General features: G+C 34.9%; 1 protein-coding gene across 13 annotated transcripts in view; it reads left to right on the top strand.

Moving 5' to 3' along the window:
• The window catches only part of Rfx3 (regulatory factor X3), a 289,321-nt gene extending 271,399 nt beyond the window's left edge, over positions 1-17,922 (top strand). For 9 of the 13 annotated variants that reach the window (XM_063250481.1, XM_063250503.1, XM_063250437.1 and 6 more), the window contains 4 exons: positions 5,349-5,411; positions 6,340-6,382; positions 7,744-7,794; positions 10,675-17,922. In XM_063250481.1, the coding sequence (XP_063106551.1) occupies positions 5,349-5,411; positions 6,340-6,382; positions 7,744-7,794; positions 10,675-10,913 (396 nt within the window). In that variant the 3' untranslated portion in view covers positions 10,914-17,922. The remainder of the gene's footprint in view (positions 1-5,348; positions 5,412-6,339; positions 6,383-7,743; positions 7,795-10,674) is intronic. The other 4 variants (XM_063250504.1, XM_063250506.1, XM_063250498.1 and 1 more) reach the window with 3 other exon arrangements.
• Positions 17,923-20,577: the final 2,655 nt, after the last annotated feature.

Below are 20,577 nucleotides of genomic sequence, written 5' to 3'. Positions count from 1 at the left end.
TGCTAATTGGATGACTTTAAATAGGGAGATAGAGCTGGATGTGGTAACACATGCCTGTGATTCCAGTACTCACGGAGGCTGAGGTTCACAAATTTGAGTGCAGGCCAGACAATTTAGCTATTAAAGGGGACCCTGTCTCGAAATAAAAGTCATAAAATAAATAAATGACTGGGATATAGTTCAGTACGGAGGCCTGAGTTCTATCTCTAGTACTGCTAAAAGGGAGAGGGATTGTCCTGGATTAACTAAGTAGGCTCTATATAATTACAAAGGCCCTGAAAAGTGGAAGAGAGACAGGAACCAATGTCTCAGGAATGCAATGTGAAAAGAGAAGAGATGATATTACTATCCTGGACAATGGGAAAGGGGAGAGCACAAACCAAGAAACAACCTCTAGAAGCTGGAAAAGGGAAGAATTCTTTAGACCCTTGAGAAAGACAATGCTGCCCACACTAGAGTTTAGCCCTGTGCAATCCATTTTGAAGTTCTGATTTCCAGAGCTGTGGGATCATGTATATGGGGGTTTTTGTGTTTTGTTTTGTTTTTGTTTTTAATCCACCAAGTTTGTGATAATTTCTAATATCACCAGTAGGAATCTGTTATGGTTTAAGAACTATGTTGCTCTGAATATTGTTCAATTACTGCTTGCTCTTTAGTGTATTATTTTTTCTTGCTTCCCTCTCTTCCTGCCATGTGTCTCACCCCAGTGATGACCCTGCTCTGAAAACAGTTGTGATCTGGAACTACCCTGTGTTTGCTCTTACGTGTAGAGAAGATGGGCTGTCGGTCCATTTCTTAACTCCTTTACGTGCGGTCTCAGTTGGGATAAATTCCACTCCAGGAAAGCTTGTCCCATCTGAATTATTGTTATAAGTGATCTAATTTTCCCTGTCTGTCTTGCAACTTTCCTTGCAATATCACATCCTAGACTTCTTCCTTCCACTGATTCATGCAAATAAACATTTCAGTTTCTTGCTCTTAATCTATGTATACAAGTACCTAGACAATGAGGAAAGATTTTTTTCAAACCAATTTCCATCTTAAAAAGATGGCCCTTGTTTTTTGTCCCACGACCTTCATCTATTGATGCCTATATGCACAAGCTATGCTTATTTCTAAGGCCTAACTCTGGCCACACATCCTTTCTTTAGACAAAGTCCTTACGCTTTACCAAATGATAAAGTATCCTTCCTTCACTGCTCATGAGCTGGAGCAGATTTTTTAGAGCCTTACACACTTTTCCTTATTGACCCAGGAGAAAAATTCAATATATCATCTGTTTCTATAAATAAAGTTTTATCAAATCTAAATCATATTCATTTACCTATTGTCTGTGCTGTTATTGCACTAAAGTGGCAGAATGTAATAATTGTGATCGTTTTTATGGATCATGAAGCCTGAAATTACCTACTTTCTAATCCCTTACTGAAAGTTTACTGGCCTCTGTTTTGCTGCCAGTTTTTTTTTTTTTTTTTTTTTTTCTTTTTCTTTGAGGCTGAAGTGTTATAGCTTCAAGTTATCAGGCTTGGTCAGCTAATATCTTGGGGAAGACTTGTTACCCTTCCACTGTAAATCTGTAATCTGGGTGTACTAATGCAGTTTTTCAGTAGAATGTGGCTTCTATATGGACTATCCGCCTGAATGCCAAAGTGATTTGTTGTTCTTGCTTGGAGATAGTTTGCAAACTTACTCTTACAAGTCTAGTGTCCCGTTCTTGGGAAATGATCATAATTATAATAGTAATAGCAACAGTAATAATAAGGATCACTTGTTAAATGTGTCCTGTGTGCCAGGGAATATTTGAAGTGCTCTAATTTGGTTCTTTGAAAGAACCTAACAAAACTATGAGAGAGCTTCTTTCATATTTCTTTGAACAGTTAGCAAGCTATGGTTATACTTAAAGAATTTTGTATAAAATAAACATCGTTATGATTACTCATGACTCCTTTCTCCCCAGAGTGAGATAAACTGTTCTCAACAGGGAAAATGCCCCTAAGAGTAAAGTGTTCATCCCAACTTCTCAACGCTTTGCATCTTTTCTCACTTGTGGTGTGCATGTAACTCCCTCCACCCCCACGCACACATACACCCGCCATGGGTCCTCGCTTGCTTGCTATCTTGAACTCCCTGAATTTCTCTACATTGTTTCAGTGCCCGGGAGCTGCAGTGAATGCAGTGCTAGCCCCAGTCCCTGAGAAAAGTCAGCCCCGCTGCTGATTCTAATCACAGTGCCCCTTCAGCACATCTGTGCACTGTGTTATCATTTGTTGAGCCAGGTTCCTCTCATTGTGCTTATGCTCGGGGGAAAATATTAGGCCTCAAAATTTGACAATGCATTACCCCTCAACTGCCTGGCCAGAGTTACGGTCTCGCACACATTCTCTTCAGAGGTCCTGCCCATGGTTGCCCTGACCATACTACCTGGTTGCCTATTTATACTTCATTTCTAGTGTTACACTGAAACCTATGTTCTAACAGACGATGACTGCCTTGAGCAGGCATTCTCAGTCCACTGTTGCGCAGAGGTGTTTTCTGTTATGATGCAGAGGATAGGAAGTCACTCTTGAAAATAATAGCATGCTTTGTCACGGCCCATTCTGCTTTTTACCTAGGGACAGTCCTTGTTTATCTTTCTGGCTGACCACACTGTGATTCCTGCATACACTGAATGTCATATGTTTTCTATTTCCAGAACACTTTTAAGTCCCTTAATTTATTTTCCTTCCTGCATGTATGGCTCTTCCTTCTCTCCTCATTTTTCTTCTTCCCTCTCCTCCCTTTCTCTCTTCTTTCTTCTCCCTTCCTGTTATCTTCCTTTTTCCTTTCTTTATTTTCCTCCTCCTTGTCCTATTTTTTCTCTCTCCTCTTTCCTTTCTTTGCAACAGGGAGGGTCAGAATATCTGATCTCAAATGTAACACCACCATATTTACTAGATGGTGTCAGACAAATCAGTTCATTGTTTTCAGTAGCTACAAGGTGAAATCTAAACTGTCTGCCTTGCATACGGCTGTCAAGAAAGATTCTTCAAGGAAGTGATGTTCAGAAAATGACAATTGTGCTCATAATGTTGAAAAGAAAGCTTGCCTTGCATGGAACCATGAGTGTATTTTGTAGATGGCAAGATATCACAGTGGTGAAAAGTGGTCCCCACCAATGCTTGTGCCCAGGAAGATTTACAAAACAATTTTATGCAAGTCCAGAGCAACAGCATTAGAATAATCTTTGTATTTTCCAATTTTTTTTATCCAAATTGTTTACCTTTTTCTCTTCTTCTGTTTCTGATTTGTGCCAGGCTAATGTGGGTCTTTGTCATTTGTCTGCTGTCTGCTTCCTTGGGCCCACTCAGTCTCCCCTGCCACTGTTCATGTCCTTTCTTTCTGTTACTTTGGCCTGTGACTGATCTCCATTGCCAAGGCTTTGGTCCTATGGTTCTTAGCTTTTCTGTCGTTTCCTGGGCAATTTCACTTTTCTGCGGCCTTCCTGTCCGTCATAGTAGAAACAATTTCTGATGGTCCCCACCATGAGGAATAGTTTTTCTAAACTGATCTTGGGTAATAGTAGCTAGCACAGTGCTCAGCACATAGTAAGTTTTGATAAGTGCTGACTAATGAACGTATGAACTGATGGTCCAGAATATTAACCCACTCTCTCTATAGGATAAAAGTGGTTTTCTCCATATAATTTAATATATATGTGTATGTATTTGTCTATCTTTATTTGTTTCTCACATGTAAAATGCATATAAAAACATTTAATTGAAGCTATATAAGATATTAAAACCTTCCCTCTTCTTCACTCGATTTAAAGAAAGAACTACTCCATTTTCTTTGTAGAGCTTTGTGATTAATCCTAGAGACACTTTGTCCAGAACAGATCATAGTGACAAGTACCCAACTTTTAATATGTGGATATTATGTCATGAATGAGAAAAATAATCACTGGGACTTCAGTAGTTCTGGTTCTTTTAGCTTTAACATCATGAATAATCAAATCTAGTCATTCATAATACTTGTCATGTTTTCAGAATGAAAACATGCAGTATTTCTTTTGAAGAAAACTGTCATAGACACGCAGCCATATTGTGTGATCTTGTTACTATAATTATCAGTAGTAGAAGTCACAAACAAGCTTCAGAGGTTATTCAGCAACAAATTAAAGGCAGGTTGAACATCCTTGATTGAGTAATCTGAAATGTGAAATGCTAAAACTCTTTTGTAAAAACATATACTATGAGTAGAAAATGCTAGTCCTAACTTCATATGATGAATTATAGAAAAACCTCAGGGACACTAGAAATAGTGTGTAAAGTCACCTTCCATCTAGGTATGTAAAGTGTATACAAAACAAAGTTTCGTTAACACTTGGATCCTTTCGACATGAATTCATTATGTATATGCAAATATTCCAACACTTTAAAAATCTGAAACACTTCTGGTCCCAATTATGTTGGATAAAAAATATTCAGCTGAATTCACTTTTATGAACACAGATATCTGCTTAGAATCATCGCTGCCAACTTGTTTTTAAGTTATTTAAGTGTTATTAAATAACTCCCTTAAAATACATAAAAAATTTTTACATATTGTTTCAAATAAAAACAACTTAATGATACTTCAATTTTGGTCATTCTCTGTTTATAGTTCTAAAATATATAAATAATAAAAATGGATAAAAAAATCTCTTTGGCTTTTTGTTGCTTAGATTGTATTCTGTAATTAACGATATCCTGTATGATTTATACTGTGCATTTTATTTAGACTTATACAAGCTTTGACCCTTGTGGTTCAGGAGCAATTTCAGAACAACAGTTTGGTATTTATGATTTTATATTCATTGTGCAGTGTAATTATAAAGTCATGGCACAGAGCTTCAGACTAGCATTCTAAGAGCTACATAAGCAAGAGGCTCCAGCCCCTTCAAAGCAGTCACATTTGTTCCAGTAAACAGTAAAGCTGCTGTGGCTTAACAGTGGTACGGAATACCTCTTTATAAACTGCTTCTGAAATGCTAAGAAATCATGAAGAGTAAAGTGACATATTACTTCTAAGTATTCTGAGTTTTGATAAAGATGAATTTGATTTTGTGAAAATCATCCCAGAACCAAGTGCAATCAATAAAATTTGGAATCACAATTGGGTGTAAAATAACAAGATGGATTTTCTTGAATGATGGATGCATAAACTAACCCTTGAAATTTATTGTCAAAGAGGAATTCCAGAATCCCAGAACTTGGGATAAATGTAGAAGCTCATAAGGTAGCTGCTATGAAGAACAATGCTTTCTTAGAAGGGGGGAAAAAGCAATGTGTGTATGTTTGCAAAATAAGATCAGTTTTATTACTTTATAGACATACCTTGTAGATGAAAAAAATACTCCTATCATGGAACTCTTTATAAGCAAACTTCTGAATGTAAGTAGAATTTCTGTCTCATTTCTAAGCCTATTGAGAAATCTGAATTTCTAATGACTTACTATGTAAATAAAGAAAGTAATGTCTACCATTTAAAAAGTGGATGCTTTGTGCTTTCACTTAGACCCTTTTTAGCTTTGTTACAACTGCTATTTAATTTTTACTTAGTGTATCCATCTTTCTTAACCCTGAGACTCTTAAAATATACTTTTTCACTGTAACATTATCATCAACCAAAATAAGAAATAGAAATCGAATAGAACCAAAATAGAAAACAGCATCTAAATTGGAGGTTATTGTTGTATATTTCTGTGAACCCTTGCTTGCATTAATAATGACCAGATGCCTTTTTTTATACATAAAATTTTTTTGATAAATAAGAATATCAATTAAGAAAAAAAAATTTATAAAAAGGAATACTCTCAGCTTTGTGGCTCCTGTGACATATTGTATTTTTACTAATAAAAACTTTAAAAAATAGAATTAAGCCCAACTGCTGGATCATGCTTTTCTAATGTAGAGACTCCAGCTGAACTCACTGGCCATGTGCAGGGAAAAGGGCTGATGTGTCCTGCTTGACTGGGGCTTTTCCAAGTTTATTTCACTACATTCGTCTTCGGCCAGGTCATTCAGACCCTTCTTTCTCAGCTCTGAGTTGAAATAATAAAAAGTAAAGCAGAGTATGGAAGACAAAGAAAATTGTTATCCTCCTGCAAAGAGGCAAAGACAGCTAAATTGTGACATAATTTAAACTTCAAGTTTGACAAGTTTGATTGGAAAATTATGTGACTCCTGCATTTAGAGATCAAAGTGGTCACTAGTTTACACTTTTAAAAAGTCATGGAGTGGTGTTTTTACTACAGGCTGATGGCATACTATTTTATTCTGCTCGATAGTAATTTTTGCATAAATGACTATTGTTTTGCAGTTTGGTGATTTAAATGCTGTGTCTCCTGGAAATCTGGATAAAGGTAAGAATTTAACATAGTGTACATTTTAAGGATTTTTTTATTGAGATTCTCAAAAGAGGAAAATACCATGTATGTCTATGGCACCCTGATATTATAGCATACAAACCTAAAATGTCATACAAATTTTACCCTCTTTTCCCCAAAATAAGACCTAGCCAGATTAAAATAATAGGCCTTTGGAAACCAGAGATCAAAAATACCAGTCCTAACCAACCTATCCTTGCCTTACCTGCCACCCCTGTGAGGCAGGTGAGGAAGGATAAGTTGATTGGAGCTGGCATTTTTGATCTCTAGTTTTCAAGGGTGATTATTTTCCACTAGGTCTTATTTTCAGGAAAATACAGTAGATGAACATGACAGTCATATTTTTGGTATTCCTTCATTATTTTGTCATTTTACTCCATCCATGTGGCTTCTTTATTTTGTTTATTAAATGCAGAAATTTGAGTTAAAATGCAGTTCCAAACTTTAACTTTTTGACTGAAGTGTATTCTGCAGAAAATGACTTAAAATATAATTCAAAACTTAAATGTTGATTGAAGTTCATGACAGGTAGTAAAAAATTATTTCTGACCATGGCCAGAATCCTGGAGAAAAAGGGTAAAATTAGACTGGGCATTTCTAGTCAAACCTACGAGGCATGAAAAAGGATTCCTCGGTCCACCTGCCTTATCAGTTCACATTTCAGTGGGAAAATCTCCAAGGGGGCAATGGAGTTTACTGTAAAAACAAGATGGGCAGTGGTACAAATTTACAGGGCAATATATATACTTGCAAAATTTAAATACATTGTCACTGTTGTATAGTATAATGTATACATGATGTATATTCATGAAGAAGCTCACATTGAACAAACCACACAATAAAAGGAATGAGGGAGGGCTTGGGGGATTCGGAGTGAGCATAGAGCACACCAAAGCTATTCAACTTCATAAGAAGAGTAAAAGTGGAAATAATTCTAATACAAATACTACTACAATTTTTAAAAAACACACATTTTGTAGCAAACAAACACTGCAGTACATGGTGTTCACTTTTTAAGAGTGAGAGCTAATCTTAGGTGTAGGGAATCATTCAGATTATTGACCTCTGAAGACTAGAAAACAAAATGCACAAAGACTTGGGAGAACTATACAATTTGACCTTACTGGCCAGGGCCAGTGGGGAAATTTAGGCAAGAAGAAGGACTTGGGGAGACAGCAAAAAAGTGCAGCACTCTTCTCCAGAGCATTTTGTTTTAAGGTATTCAGTGTTCAGCTTCAATGTCTTTACGGTAGAAAATACTAATATATTTGGGAGAGTCATAGGTGAATCAACATCATTATTATGTGAAATTTTGACTATCAAATCTCTATTTACAGATTGTGCATGCTTTAATTTCCATGTTAATAAGATGCCTAAGAGCAGAGCAGGTAAATTAGAGAATCATAAACAAAAATATTGTTGCAAATATACACCCTAGAGGATTAACCAAATAACCATCAGAAATAAATTAATGATGAATTGCAGCAAACCTCTTTGTAAAGTGGGAAACCTAAGTCTTTGGTTAACTCTAGTAGTAGGTAATTGTATTTATTTTTTAGAGAATAACAATGGTTAATATATGATAAATCAAGCTCTTTTAAAAATGACCAAAATGTTATTCAGTATGTAAATCACAGACAAAAAAGATTCTCTCTTACATACAAGAAACAAACAATTAAAAAGAGAAAAGCAACTAATTTTAGGTTTTCTTACACAAAATTTCTCTAACTTCACATGGTTTTCCAAGAAATGTCTTTGAGTTTCTATAGGACTAAAAAATGTCTACAGAATCTGATTGCTTTGTCCTTAGGAACTGGAGATAAGGCTTAACTTATAGATGACTCTGTAGCCTTTCTAAAGCAGCCCTGTCTCCTGGAAATCGACCTACTTCAAACCAACTTAGAATACTTACATGTGCCCAGCTTGTTACTGCATGCCGTTCCCAGCTATTCAGCAAGGTAGATGAAAGGAGTTTCTTACTCTTCCATCCACTTCCCTACCTGATTGGGTTTCTTTTTTCCTTTTCACTACTGCATCTTTTATTATTTTGACATTTTTTAACTTTGTGGAGAGGGAGCTGAGAAACAGAGTGGTTACTTCTCACCTTATTGACATGGCAAGGCTGGTCCCATTCACCTTGAAGCCTGAAAATTCTTTAAATGGAACCACACTGACAAACTCACAGCTTAAATAAGAAATACAGACTCTTCAGAGTTTTTAAAGCATTGCTTCCAAAATGAGGATTTTTCACCCTCATAGTAAATATAATGTTCACTTAGTATAAATTTTTCAAAACTTGCCGAGAATTCAGTTTTATCTTTGTATGTTGTATTCATGTATGGAAACATCCTAGTGAATCTCAATAATATGTACAATTAACGAGGGGAAGAAAACTATTTTAGAAAAGGAAACCACAAGATGAAACTTCATAGTCACAATCCTAAGTGACTACTACCATTAGAAGTTTGTGTGAGGATGTTTCCAGACATTTTGGTTCATATACAAAAAGAAGAAACAACATACAGAGTATCACACAGATACATGTATTATATCCTCTTAATGAAATAAATGTCTACCAGAAGTAGTCCTCTCCCTGTAGCTACCCAATCCTTCAAATATTCTTACACTGACATACTTTAATATTATCAACTTTGTTTTCCAGGAGCAAAAAGTTGAAAGAAGTTAGGCCAAGATGCTATTTGCTTCATCTGAGAGTACATTCATCACATAATAATGCATTACAAACATCATTTCTGTTCTCAACTTCTGTAATCACAGACACCATTTCTCAGACCTTGCCCTCTGGTGGTGCACAGTGCACAGCCAGCTGTGAAGTTCCTTTTAGCCTCTACCACTTTTCTCTAAAACCATATATGCCCCAATTTATAGCAAGGGAAGAAAAGTCAGAGTCCATCTATATGAACAACTGCATTAGCTGAAATTTCTATGGTAGGTGTTTCCCACATGCTAAAACTAGACTCAAATCTGCTTAGAAAGAGGTGTTTATTATATGCTCACTGTACATGATATGTCATGGGGTATGTTGGGTAGGTTAGGATGGGGCAAGGCAAAATAAAATAGCTGACTCTGGTTACAAAAGCCAGTATAGTAATTCAAGCATCTAACAATAAGTTAAAACCTATTTTATTATGGATCAGGTATTTGATGTGATTTTATGTGTATCTTTTTTTAAGACAGTAAACATATTGGAAAAGGGAAAAAGTTTTGTAAGGCAGGGATACATTACCACTGCTTAAAAATTATCACTGATGAAGAGATGTACACTAGCACAATTGCATGAGAATATTTTCTCTCTTTTCTGTACTTTTGATTTTTAACAGTGCATGCTGTCAAAGCTAAAATGGTGTTCCATTATAATGTCTTTTGTTAATATAAAGTGTATTCAAATTTGAAAGTAACAATGACTAACATTTAATTTCAGAAATAAATATCAACTATTAATAGCATTAGTGTTGCCTAAAATAGAAATTCACTGCACATGTTTAAGCTGATACTACTGTTCACTCATTATCTTTTTCATCATTAAAAAATCAAAGATTTATTTAATACTGTGATTCATAACATTGACATGTGCCCAAAAGTTCTTACAGCAGCCCCTGCTTCACCATGTAATCATCATGGATCTTGCTTACAATAACATCAGCACAGATGAGATTTATATTTAGTATAAATTTATGGAGAAAATTGAAAATTTTTTATTAGTATTTTCATTCCAGTATATTCCATAAAAGCCAGCAAGGTATTCCAAAGTGACTTACATTGCCCCAGACTGTGCCCTTATTTAAGGAGAGACTTTATGAAATCCCAAGGGTCTTTTTTTATTAAAGAACTACATTAAAATATCTATCATGAATTGCCAAGAATAATTTACCTTTGCTGTGTTGAAAAGAATTACAGATTACTCAACCAGGTGTAGGTGCAGGTGCAGCCTGTAATTGCAGCACTCAGGAGGCTGAGACAAGGAGGATCACTGTGAGATTGAGGCCAGCCAGGGCTACATAGTGAGTTCAAGGTCAGCCTAAATTACACAGTGAGACCCTGTATCGGAAAAAAAAATTATGGATGCCTCAATATACATTGATACATTCCCACGAAAGGGAAACCTACAAGGAACCTGTGTTCCTCTAAGGAAAAACTGAGAGGTTACTTCCTTAATGTACAATAGTAAAGTGTTTCTAAACCATATGTAGATTGCTGTTTTCCAGTTTGTCTTCTGATAGTGGTCTTGGTATGATTTGTTTGTGCAGATGAAGGCAGCGAAGTGGAAAGTGAAATGGATGAAGAATTGGATGATTCTTCAGAGCCTCAAGCCAAAAGAGAGAAAACAGAGCTGAGCCAGGCATTCCCGGTGGGCTGTATGCAGCCTGTTCTCGAGACTGGCGTGCAACCAAGCCTCCTGAATCCAATCCACAGTGAGCACATTGTCTCAAGTACGCAGACTATCAGACAGTGCAGCGCTACAGGAAACACCTACACTGCAGTCTAACAAATATTAAAGCATATTTTCCAGCTTACATTAAACCTGTTGATATTGGGCTTAAGCTGAAAATTTAATAAGCCTGAAGGTCGACTGTTGTCAAATTTTATATGTGCTGAACATTACCTTTTTGGAGTTGTGAAATGGAATGGGTGTATGTATTTTTCCAGGTCCTGTTTTTTCTCCTTAACATAAACAAATTATTTGCCTCTGAATAATGAGTTTTTCCCCCTTAGTTTCAGGTGTCAAGAAAGATTTTTACAACACCTAATGTCAATGTTTTTGTTTTCTTATAATCAAAAAGTAATTTACATTTTGTAGCTTAAAATATTTTATTGTTGATTGTTAGTCTTGGTGTATGATTTCATGTGTAATTTTTTTTAATTAGATGCACTTCTGTGAAATCTCAAAAGAAATTAATTTCTTTGATTTACACTGGAGGCATGCCCATTTGGCAGCAGATGCATCAAATTTGCTTTTGAAAGGTGCTTTTCATTGGACAGAACCATAAGACACTATTTTGATAACATTTTGGAGTATGGAGAGAATACAGAGCGTTTTTATTACAGTGTGAGAGGGTTGGGAAGGTCATCTATTTTTCTCTGACAAAAATTGAGCTGTGCATTTATCAGTTCAGAGTAAATGACAGAATTGCAAGAGATTATGCTAATATGTACATAATTTGTGTACATCATTATTAAGTCCTGTTAACAATACAAGCTTTCCGTTAGGCATTGAATTTTAACAACTATTTGCATCCCAACTCCTCTGTTTAAAGACTACTGATTCTGTATTTGGGACCACACAGCTCAGATGCATTCTGCTGTTGAGTGGGGTGATTATAGTTAGATACTAACCTGAAAACATGACTTGACTTTTTTTTTTTTTTTAAGTGTACATGCTACTTATGCTGAGCTGGACATACAGGAAACCATTCCATTCGGATGACTTTCTTTTATTCCAGGTCTTTTTTTCTAATAGTAGTTCAATATGCTGCTATTATAAAAGAAAATTTATAGAATGCAAGGAATGTAGCAACCTGCATATCGTTATTTCCTTCAAAAATATTTCCTGGTTTCTAATACGTGGATTTAAATTTTAAGCAGAACCTGAAGGCAGTGTAACTGGCACACCTTACTGTTACTTATCCCCAGTTTGGTAGGATTTGGAGAGGTGGCTGGACGAACCATTGCCATTGAAGAATGTACATCAGGGATCATCGTACCTCGGCTATTACATGGTGCCTTAAAACAGAACTGAAGCTAAGGTTTAGTAAGGTTTATTTTGTTCATGTGAATAACTCCTCAACCCATTTGATAAAATGTGCCTGTCATTTTCAGATTCCTGAGGTAAGGACAGGTTACATGTTCTTCAAAGGAAGTTTAGGGAAAATGAAGTAAAATAGACAAAACTCATATTCCCTCTTCGAGTGACCATGAAACTATTTTTTATTCTTAGAGCTAAATATTACTTGATTATAAATCTGATTGCTTAAGGGTGTGGAAAGCAGGCTAGTTTTAATACTGATTGGTAACATAAAATCATATATTTTAGACCATTGTTATCTACTTAACAATCTAGAAAGTTAACAATAAGCAGGTACTTATCGAAGTGCATCTTTTCAGTCTAAGTGTTTGTCCGTGTGTCTGGGTGTCTGTGTCCACATGCACACATGAGTTCCTGTGGGGCAGGAGTCTGCTACAAAGTCAGAAGGTGAGACCCTAGAGTATATACCCATGCTCGTTTTAATTTGCATGAAAAGCCAAGGTTCATTGGAGCACTCAAATTATTGACAAGGAAAAGGTACATCCTTTTATTTAAATAGTTGTCAAAACGAATCAGCCAAAATCAAAAACAAAGCCCAAAGAGAGGAAAGCACAAAATGATTTACAGTTTACTAATGAGGCCTATATTGAACTCAAAATATTTATCTTTCCAGGTATTTTGAGGTGAGGGAATGGGGGTTGAAAGAGTTAAAAATACCATTTATAGAGTTAAAAATACCAAATGGCTTATCAGTTACATGCAGTGTATTTTTTTTAATTTTTGAGACAAGGTCTCACTATGCAGTTCAGGCTGGCCTTGAGCTCACTATGCAGCCCAAGCTGCCCTCGAACTCATGGCGATCCTCCTGCCTCAGCCTCCCAAGTGCTAGGATTACAGGTGTGCACCACTATGCCCAGCTCATACAGTGTATTAAACTGTTGTTACTTGGTTGCCTAAGAATGCTCAAGATCAACAGTATTTCTTCAGTAAAATTTAAATGTTTTAAATATAATTTTTTAATTGATTCAAATTTTGTACTGTATAACTTCTTAATATATTTGAAAATCTTTACTAGTGTCCCATCACCACCTTCATCTAAATGTAATGTAAATCATCATCTCCTTATGTCCTTCTCAAAAGGTAGTGAATTTTCAACCCTCACACACACACATACACACACAAAAAAATGAAAATCATCAACTGTAAGGGCCATGTATATTATTTCATTGTGCATGGGAAAATGTTTACACATAAAATTAAAATCAAAAAACAAAACCACTCCTCATTTTGGCTCTCCTTTCTGAGTTTTCAGTTTCCTGTCTCTACCTGCTATCCCCAGAACTGTATTGAACCAAATGTATTTAGTGTTTTCATCTTGTTTGATGGATGACTTTAAATATATTTATTAGCCTGTTTAGTTTAATGTTGGATATATTTGTTTCATTCGAGGAATCTGATATTGGACAAGTTTAAATCCATGAAAGTTCAGCATTGGGGTCCCTCCAGGGTTCAACATTTCTTCCAATTGTTCATGGTTTGTTCTAAGTGAGGACATATTAGATAATATTCAATGTTATGTTTGAAATTGTCTCAATACAACATTGTTATCACTTTTAGGAACACTTAGGAATATTGATTCTTGTGGTGAGTGTAATTATGACCAATACACAAAACAATAGTTATGGTTGATGCTACTTCCAGTTATTTGTAGTTCACAACAAGACACATATATTTTCAGTACTTTTTAATTTGAATTGTGAGATACATATAAAAATATGAACAGTAATTTATATATTGGTGCAAACTAGAACAATCACATTTGTTGTAGTTGCTGCAAAAAAAAAATTCTTTTGTTACTGAAGATCGAACTTTTTCACCAAGCTGCATCCCCAGCCCTTTTCAGTTTTTAAGATAAGGTCTTACTAAGATGTTAGGTTGCTCAGGCTGGAGTAGAACTTATGATCCTCCTGCCTTAGCCTCCTAGAGTGCTGGAGTTACAGGCATATGCCATCATGTCCAACTAATTATTGAACATTTTAATTTTTTCCATTTATTAAAACTATGACTTTTCTAAGTGATACTACCATTAATACCCTCATAGTAGATTTATTGACAAGTGACAAAAATACACATTTTAAGGACCTACTGGCATTTCTTAACACTGTAATTTAGCACTAGACGTGAAATACATCTGCATAAACCAAGTGCTACCGTTTCAGTGAGGAAGAACATAAGAAAGGTATGTCGACCATTTTTGAGTTTCAGAAGAAATGTTCCATATGCTAAGGCTGAGTTTTAACATAGTTTGATCTTGACGTATACCTTGAGAATGATACCTAAAAGACTGGCATTTACAAAACCAGTGAACAATGGAGTGGAATGGATGAGCCGTCTCCCGGGAACACAGGGCCCAACTTTCTATTTTTTCTTTGGATATCACGTTGCTGGTCATTTTTCAGGATTTTCACCCAAATTCTGTTTGGACTGATTGTGTAAGTCTTACTGCCTTTTCAGAAATCTGCTTTCCTTTTTGTGCTTTTTCATGTACTGTACAGCACGGTTCGTGCACCTCACTCTAGATGGTGTACTTTAAAAGCAAAAGTAAAATTTCAGAAATGGTTTTATCACTGCATATCTAAAATTACTAGTGTTCAACATGGACTTCCTGTGAGTTGTAGTAGACAAGTAAAAGTGAACACATACTTGTAGAATGCTGTAAAAGTCATTCAGGAATGAATGCATTATCAATACCATAATCATGAAACTTTTTTGTTACAGGAATGCACTATCTAGAAATGCTAAATGCATTTTCAGATTTTTAAAAATTGCTCAGATGATATATTTGAAATGTCTAAAATAATGCTGTGCTTGAAACATTAATGTAAAAGAGAAAAATGTGTGTCACTGTGATGTCAGTCCCCCTGTGTGGACACAGGAGAAAGTTAAAGACCTTGGCAAGTCACCTGTGTATGCAATGTGAGGCAGTGGTCGTAAACAATAAACTGACTTTGTTATAACTTCTCCCCCCCACACATTTTTTGAGAAGATAACATCCACCTAAAAATTGAGATCATGGCTTTTGTAATTTGTATGAGTCACACCAGAACCTGGGAGAGGAGGGCTGGCATGCAGTGCTATTGAAAATTGGGCTTGTCTCTAAATCAGAACAACCTCCACGTATGTGGTTAGAACAAATCAGTTAATGGAATCCTAGTATTTCTGCAAGTTTGGTGATTTTAAAAACTGGAATAGAAGCATTAATTCAGTGCTTAGTTCTAGTGTTAGAAAATCCCTTCGATGTAATGCCTTGTATTAACCCTTTGAGCATTGTAAGATACACAACTGGGGGAGGGGCAAAGCCTTTCAGATCATTTATTTAGACTTAGATTGGTAAAATATACTCTATATCCAAATGTCTAATTATGCTGTTTTTTTTTAAAGGGGGGGTAGGAAGAAAGTGTTCCCATGTGGAACCCTTGCATTTTATATACGACTCTTAATTTTCCTTCAAGAGGGCTTGATATATATATATATATATATATATTCCCAAATATTCACTGCCATCTAAGTAAGTGTACTGTTTACAGATTTTAAAAAATCAACTTTTCTAGCATCACATCATGACTCTGTAGAAAAGGAAAACAAGTACATGGGCTTTGTGAACCTATGTCATAACTGATTTCTGCACATTGAAGGTATCTAGAAATTGCCTTTAAAAGGTATGATTTTAAAAGAAAAGGGGGGTGGGTAGTTAGGTTTCTTCTTTTTTTTCCCCCCCAAAACAAATGATCTCATTTATTTAGCTTTAGAAATTTCAATGTAAGTGAAGCCTTAGGAAGAAACAAGTTCAAGTTCAAGTGAACGTAGAGACTCTGAACTCTCTGGGGCCAGTTAGGCCATTTGGAGTTATATCACTCATAAGATATTGTTTGGGAATCCATACAGGGCATAATTTTATCTATGCTCCAATACTTTAATACTTTGTCAGAAAAAAAATATATAGAGAGAGATAGAATGGAGAGCAAAGCACTTGATTTTAAGCTCATCTGTCACGAGATGCTGTGACTGCTGCTTCAGATATCTCTGAATGACAGTCTGCTTCCACCATCGCTGGTTTTGTCCAAGGGAATCTCTGTGCACTTGATTCCCTCTGTACCCTGCATTACACATGAAAGCAGTGTTGTTTGCAGATGTGCTTGCGCTTCCCTAGCTGGGCGCAAATGAGAGTGTAACCTATTCTTATGTCTGGTAAAAGGACACTCATAGCATAGTACAAGTATGCCGTAAACATTGCTTTTCAAGGCAGTTTAGGAAGTCAGACATGCAAATTACTCATGTGTTAACATGCAATACTCAAAGGGTTTTAATTTAACTCTCTTCTTTTGAATTCTTCATGATGATTTACTGTAAATGCTTCTCAGTTTGCATGCCTTGATCATTGCTGCTAGTGATTTTATGTGCCAGTAGACCTAAGTTTAGTTTACCAATTTTACTTAAATAGTAAAAGCCACTTACAAAGTGACTGCCTAGGATTATTTTTTCCCTTTTGTTTAAAGTAATTAGTAATACGTCTTTTAAAAAAGATAACTGTATTTGTCTTTTATTTGGTTCTGGTATTTGATCATTTTTTCCTTCTTTCCTTTGTTTTCTAAATAAATTATGATGTTGGGATTGGAAGCCCTGAGTAATGAAATATTTGGTAAGAATTGTTTATGTAACCAAATCTTTGTTAGAAGACTTTTGAATCAGGGGAGGAAAGAGAAACCCATTGATTGTTGATAACCTAGCAAATTTTTCCCTCAATAAATTAGCCTTGTTTTAACCTGCTAAACACAATTTTAAATGACCCAATTAAGAAGGTATTGAATTTTATTCATTTAAAAGCATCTTTTGTACCAAAGCAAATTTTTTTCTCTACTCATCTCTATCATCAATTTGGACCTATGGGGGTGACCAATGTTGGTTACAGAAACTTTAAGTGAGTGCCTTGAGAAAACTTGGAAATTTGTGCCTGAGGTGGTAAACTTTTAATTAGGTTAATTGTAGTGCTTACCAATCAGTAATTCTACTATCACTCAGGGCTTTCGTACCTTCTAGGTAAAACTTCTTTCATTGTGTTTTTTTAAGATATTGTATTTTTTTTAAGTGCCATCATTTAAATTTCACTTAGTAAGTGGCAGATTACATTATTCAGTCCCACAAGCACAGAAACATAGTAACACTAGGAGATATTTGAACATTTATTTTACAATCGACTGAATATATTATGTAAATGAGGTAAGCAACTTTTGTAGAGATTGTATGTGTGAGATAATGTAATGTTCTTTTCCAGTTTTGGGACTACAGTTGAATAAACTTTTTAATTATTTAAAAACACCTTTACCGAATAACATGTGATGGTTTTTTTGTATAATGTATTTGATTTTGTAAATACGTATTTCCTGATGTGATTTTTGTGAGAAATGCTAAATCTTTTAGTATATCATGTCCTCTCAAAATTGGCAGGAGCTAAATAATAGTTTGTGGGCAATTTGTATTGTGTACTGTACAATAACTGGGGAACTTTTATAATTATAAAAATATATATTAACTTTTAGTGTGTTGTTTAAACAAATGACTGGAACATACTAAAGATATTAGTAGGATTTTTCTGAATATTTCAGACTTGAACTCAGGCTAGCTTTCTTGTGTTTTTCAAAACAAAATGGTGTCTTGTCTTTTAAAATCAATAAATTTGTTTCCTTGTTACAAATCCACTTGAAATGGCTTTTTTTTTCCCCTCAAATCATTGTCAGGAAGTTTGTATTATAATACTTCATCTAGAAGATAGTACCTATGTCATTCATTAGCTTAGAAACAAGATTAAGTTGTTTTCCTTTTTTGTGTCAATATTTACACATGAGCAGCACAAAAAAGAGAAAACAAAATTATAAACCCAGCAGGATACAAATCCTACCCTCCAAGAAAATTAGTGATTGAGTGCTATTTACTTTCAGAAGCTGTCAACATTTTCATTGTAAGTCCAGACTTCTAGATGTTCATAATGTGCTTATGTCACTTCACATATTTGGTATCCAAGTTCCTTGCTCAAATTAAAATAGCTCATTAAAATTCATTTCAAATACTTATAAAGATAGCATATCCCATTTTTTTCTTTCTTTGAATGCATACAGCAAAGTCTTTTGGTGTGTATTACTGTAAGTATTAATAAATGAAAATGGTCACACAACCACTACAACAATCTCATTTAAAATTAATTTTTCCCTTGCAGATATTTTTTTAAGATCTTAATATACAATCTCCTCCTAGTGTGTGGAGCAGCTGACTTTTGAGGTTTTTTTTTTTTTTAAAGAAAGAAATATAGATCAGAAAATATTCTTTTGAGAATCTCTAGCATGATTCTTTCACATCATAGTGTAGTTATGTTTAAAATCAAAATATTTATAACTTAGCCCACAGAAACACCAGTTCATTCTAGTTTATTTAGACATTTGACCAGGTAATTTGGAATGTATCCAAATAATGTTATTTAACAAAGATGGACAAAATCATAGCTAATATTAAAGACAATACTAGATTAGAAGAAAAGAATCGGATCTATTTGGGTATTTTTATGTTGTAGACATTGCTCTTGTGAGATATTTGGAATATGTATTTACCAAAAATGTTCCCAGCTCATGAGCTCATTTTTTAAAATCTTAATTTTTTATTAATACATATTTGTCATATATAATGATCACATTCATCATAGGGAATTTGTACCTGCATGTAATATGTCTTAATTATTTTTTCCATTCCCCTGCCCTCCAGCTCTTCTTCCCCTCCCCATTTACATAAACTTTGTTTCTAATTTTTTCCCTCTCATTCTTCTTTTTTCCCTTTTCCTTCCCTTCCCTGCTCCCCTCATTGACCTCTTTCCCGTTTGAACATATTCTTTCAGATACTGCTTTATCTTTGTGTTTGGTTTTTCTTAGAAATCTGAAGTTTTTAAGATATCTTGTGATTAGTGGATTTATGTCTTAGTTACAATATTTTTCTTGTCATGGGTTATTGATTATATTCTTTTGCTTTGGATCAGACATCTCTGTACTTATCCAAGCCCAAAACAGTACTACAGAAATGTTTTTATTAACTCTTTTAATTCAATCCAGTAAGCATTTTTTTTTCATTTAGCCTAAAAGTAATAGTTTTTCAGTTTCTGTCTCTGGCTGTCTCACTCACTCCCTCCTTCTCCTCTTCTCTTCTTTCTCTTCTCTTCTCTTCTCTTCTCTTCTCTTCTCTTCTCTTCTCTCTCTTCTCTTCTCTTCTTTTTCTCTTCTCTTCTCTTCTTTTTCTTTCTCTCCCCCCTCTCTCCTTCTCTCTCTCTAACATCATGAAACCCTTAAACATTTTTGCAATGAGTACGTATCACCTCCCTTTGCAAAGATGTTTCGTAGCTTTCATCATGTTTTGAGCATCAGATTCATTCATTCATAAGACCTTGTAAAGGTAACTTATATCACATAATGCATAGTGAAAACTAGAGTAATAGTGAAAAGAACATATAAAACATAAGAAAATTGCACTGAGTCAAGGAGCACATTTAGATCATCTGAAATGGATTATAAAACCTTTTTTCTCTTTTTTTCCTATTTTATTTCATGCTTTATGAACATACTGAGATTTTAATGTAAGTGACACTATGTGATATTTAAGCTTGTTTGTGTGTACTTAATATTATGGCCTTGAGGTGCATAAAAGGGTGTGAAGGGAGGGGTAAAAAGAAGGAAACTAAAATGTGTTATGACACATACTTTACAGTGAATGTAAGCATACTGCAAACATACACTAACAAAAGTTAAGAAAAAGTAGCTGAGCAGGCTAAAGAATAGTATATTCAATTGAAAGCTATAATATCCACTACTTACAATGTCATCACTAAAATTTAAACTTAAGTGTAAAACATGGCAAGTCTAGAAATAGCATATTAATAATTATTAATGGCATATCGGTTCTTTTTATTAATTGTGACTAATAAACCCCACTTATTTTTATAATTTTAAAATCTTATACTCTATTGAGTTAAAAAGCTGTGATGAAGCCTTCAAACTCCAAAGCTATTTGCCCTCCATTTGATGTTAAGTTTGAAATGTATTTGTAATGCCAGCCAAAGTACAGATGACAAAATGTAATCACAGCTTCTAAAGAATTAATTGATTTTAAAGTTATCAATGGTAATTCTTTACTCAGGACTACATTCACGATAGAGTGCAAAGTCCTATAGGAGTTGAGCACTTGATGGGCCATTCACGAGAATGTGCCGTGGGTAAAGGAATTATTTTTCTTTAATGATAATGTGTATCTATCACCAGTTCTGTTCATGTAGTGTGGAGAAAAACTGGACAAACAAGCACCAAGACATAGCTGC

Source organism: Cavia porcellus, unplaced genomic scaffold, assembly GCF_034190915.1.
Source record: "Cavia porcellus strain 051 isolate PalLab524CR breed Dunkin Hartley unplaced genomic scaffold, mCavPor4.1 scaffold_1, whole genome shotgun sequence".
NCBI classification, from domain to species: Eukaryota; Metazoa; Chordata; class Mammalia; order Rodentia; family Caviidae; genus Cavia; species Cavia porcellus.
This window is presented reverse-complemented; position numbering and strand designations above follow the sequence as displayed.